The 1,837-nt window shown below is 38.8% G+C and overlaps 1 protein-coding gene across 1 annotated transcript in view; it reads left to right on the top strand.

Annotated features, from left to right (window-relative positions):
- LOC106521814 (sodium- and chloride-dependent GABA transporter 2) overlaps nt 1–1,594 on the top strand; it is a 9,562-nt gene extending 7,968 nt beyond the window's left edge. Inside the window, exons 12-15 of the mRNA XM_014014552.1 lie at nt 441–543; nt 634–734; nt 846–1,016; nt 1,094–1,594. Of these exons, the coding sequence (XP_013870006.1) occupies nt 441–543; nt 634–734; nt 846–1,016; nt 1,094–1,243 (525 nt within the window). The 3' untranslated portion in view covers nt 1,244–1,594. The remainder of the gene's footprint in view (nt 1–440; nt 544–633; nt 735–845; nt 1,017–1,093) is intronic.
- The last annotated feature ends 243 nt before the right edge of the window (nt 1,595–1,837 follow it).

Below are 1,837 nucleotides of genomic sequence, written 5' to 3'. Positions count from 1 at the left end.
GCCACGTACTGTAGCCAAAATTAGCAAAGGGTCACATACAAGTAATTAAAGATTACCTAAAGATAGCAGATCTGAAGCTAAATGTAGTAAAAAATTACCTAAAAGTAGCAGAATTGTAGCTAAAAATAGCAAAAGGCTACATAAATGTAGCAGAACTGTAGCAAAAAGCTAAAAGTAGCAAAAGATAAGCTAAAAGAAGCAGCAACATAAACTAAAGCATGTACCACAAAGAAGTATGGTTTTGAATTGAAGTCATCTGAATGCAAATGTTTTGTGGAACGTCTCCTAATGATGTGGACAGAGATTTTAATGCTTTACACCAAACTAATCTTCAGCTGTAACATGTGTAATTTAATCTAGACCTGAACTTTAATTTAGTTTTTCAGATTATATGATTATCAAATTAATTTTGTCTCAGTATTCTATTTGTTTCTCTCCAGGGTGGCATGTACGTCTTCCAGCTCTTTGATTACTACGCAGCGAGCGGCATGTGTCTCCTCTTCATGTCCATCTTTGAGACCGTCTGCATCGCCTGGGTTTACGGTAAGCAAGCAGTAATTTGTCAGATTAGACGCTGCATGTGTTGAGATGTTTAAAGCACGGGGTGGTAAGGTGTGCCTGTGTGCATCACAGGTGCGGACCGCTTTTACGACAACATTGAAGACATGATTGGCTACCGCCCGGGACCCTATATCAAGTACTGCTGGTTGTTCTTCACTCCAGCAACGTGCATTGTGAGCATCAACAGAATAATTATAACCGCAGCTGTTTATCCTCTTGTGGTTTTGCCTGTTTAATTACAGGAATTACTGGTGGTTACTAACTGAGATGTTTTGTTTCCTCAGGGAACCTTTGCCTTCTCCCTCATTAAATATACCCCTCTTAAGTACAATAATGAGTATGTGTACCCATGGTGGGGTTATGTCATCGGTTGGCTGCTGGCTCTCTCTTCTATGGTCTGCATCCCGTTCTGGATGGTTTTTAAGCTCAGCACAACCCAGGGAACTCTCAGAGAGGTCAGTGTTTAAGAATGTGAATTTGTGTCAATCACATTGTGCAATTCTAAAAAAAGAATAATAATTATTTCCCACAGCGAATCCAAATGCTCATCACACCGTCCGATGATTTACCCAAAACCAAGAGGGAGCAGGAGAGACTGCTGGTCATCTTTGCTCCTGACGGAGACACCGCCAGAACCGTAAACAGCTACTTCCCTGCCTCAGAAAAAGACTCCAATGTTTAAAACACCTTCGAGGGCGTTAACGTACCTGCATGGGTTTCTAAAGATAACCAGAAAATGCCCCAACATCTACTTTAATGTAGAAGTTGACTAAAAAAAAAGAGACTCAGAACATTGAGCCTACTGAAATAACTGCATTTTTCAGGTAAATCACTCCTCCCAATCAAATTTGACAGCTCAATTGGACCTCATTTGTACTGTGTATAAAATATTTGTGTGTAACACAAAAAATAATAGTACCCAATTTGAATCACATCTGTAAGATATTATGGGATTTACTAATATGTTGTTTTTTAGTCGACGCAAATAAATGAAAATATCCAGCGGGTAAAATAAGTATTGAACACGTCACCATTTTTCACAGTAAATATATTACTAGAGGTGCTAATGACATGAAATTTTCACCAGATGTTGGTAACAACCCAAGTGATCCATACATACAAAGAAATCAAACCATAAATGTCCAGAAATKAAGTTATTTGTAATAATGTGGAATGGCACAGGGAAAAAGTATTGAACACATGAAGAAAGGGAGGTGTGAAAAGGCATGGAAAGCCAAGACACCAGCTGAACTCTCTCAGTAATTAGAAAACAAGC

This window comes from Austrofundulus limnaeus, unplaced genomic scaffold (assembly GCF_001266775.1).
Source record: "Austrofundulus limnaeus strain Quisiro unplaced genomic scaffold, Austrofundulus_limnaeus-1.0 Scaffold116, whole genome shotgun sequence".
NCBI lineage: Eukaryota > Metazoa > Chordata > Actinopteri > Cyprinodontiformes > Rivulidae > Austrofundulus > Austrofundulus limnaeus.
The sequence above is the reverse complement of the archived record's forward strand: the minus strand, read 5'-3'. Positions and strand labels throughout refer to the sequence as shown.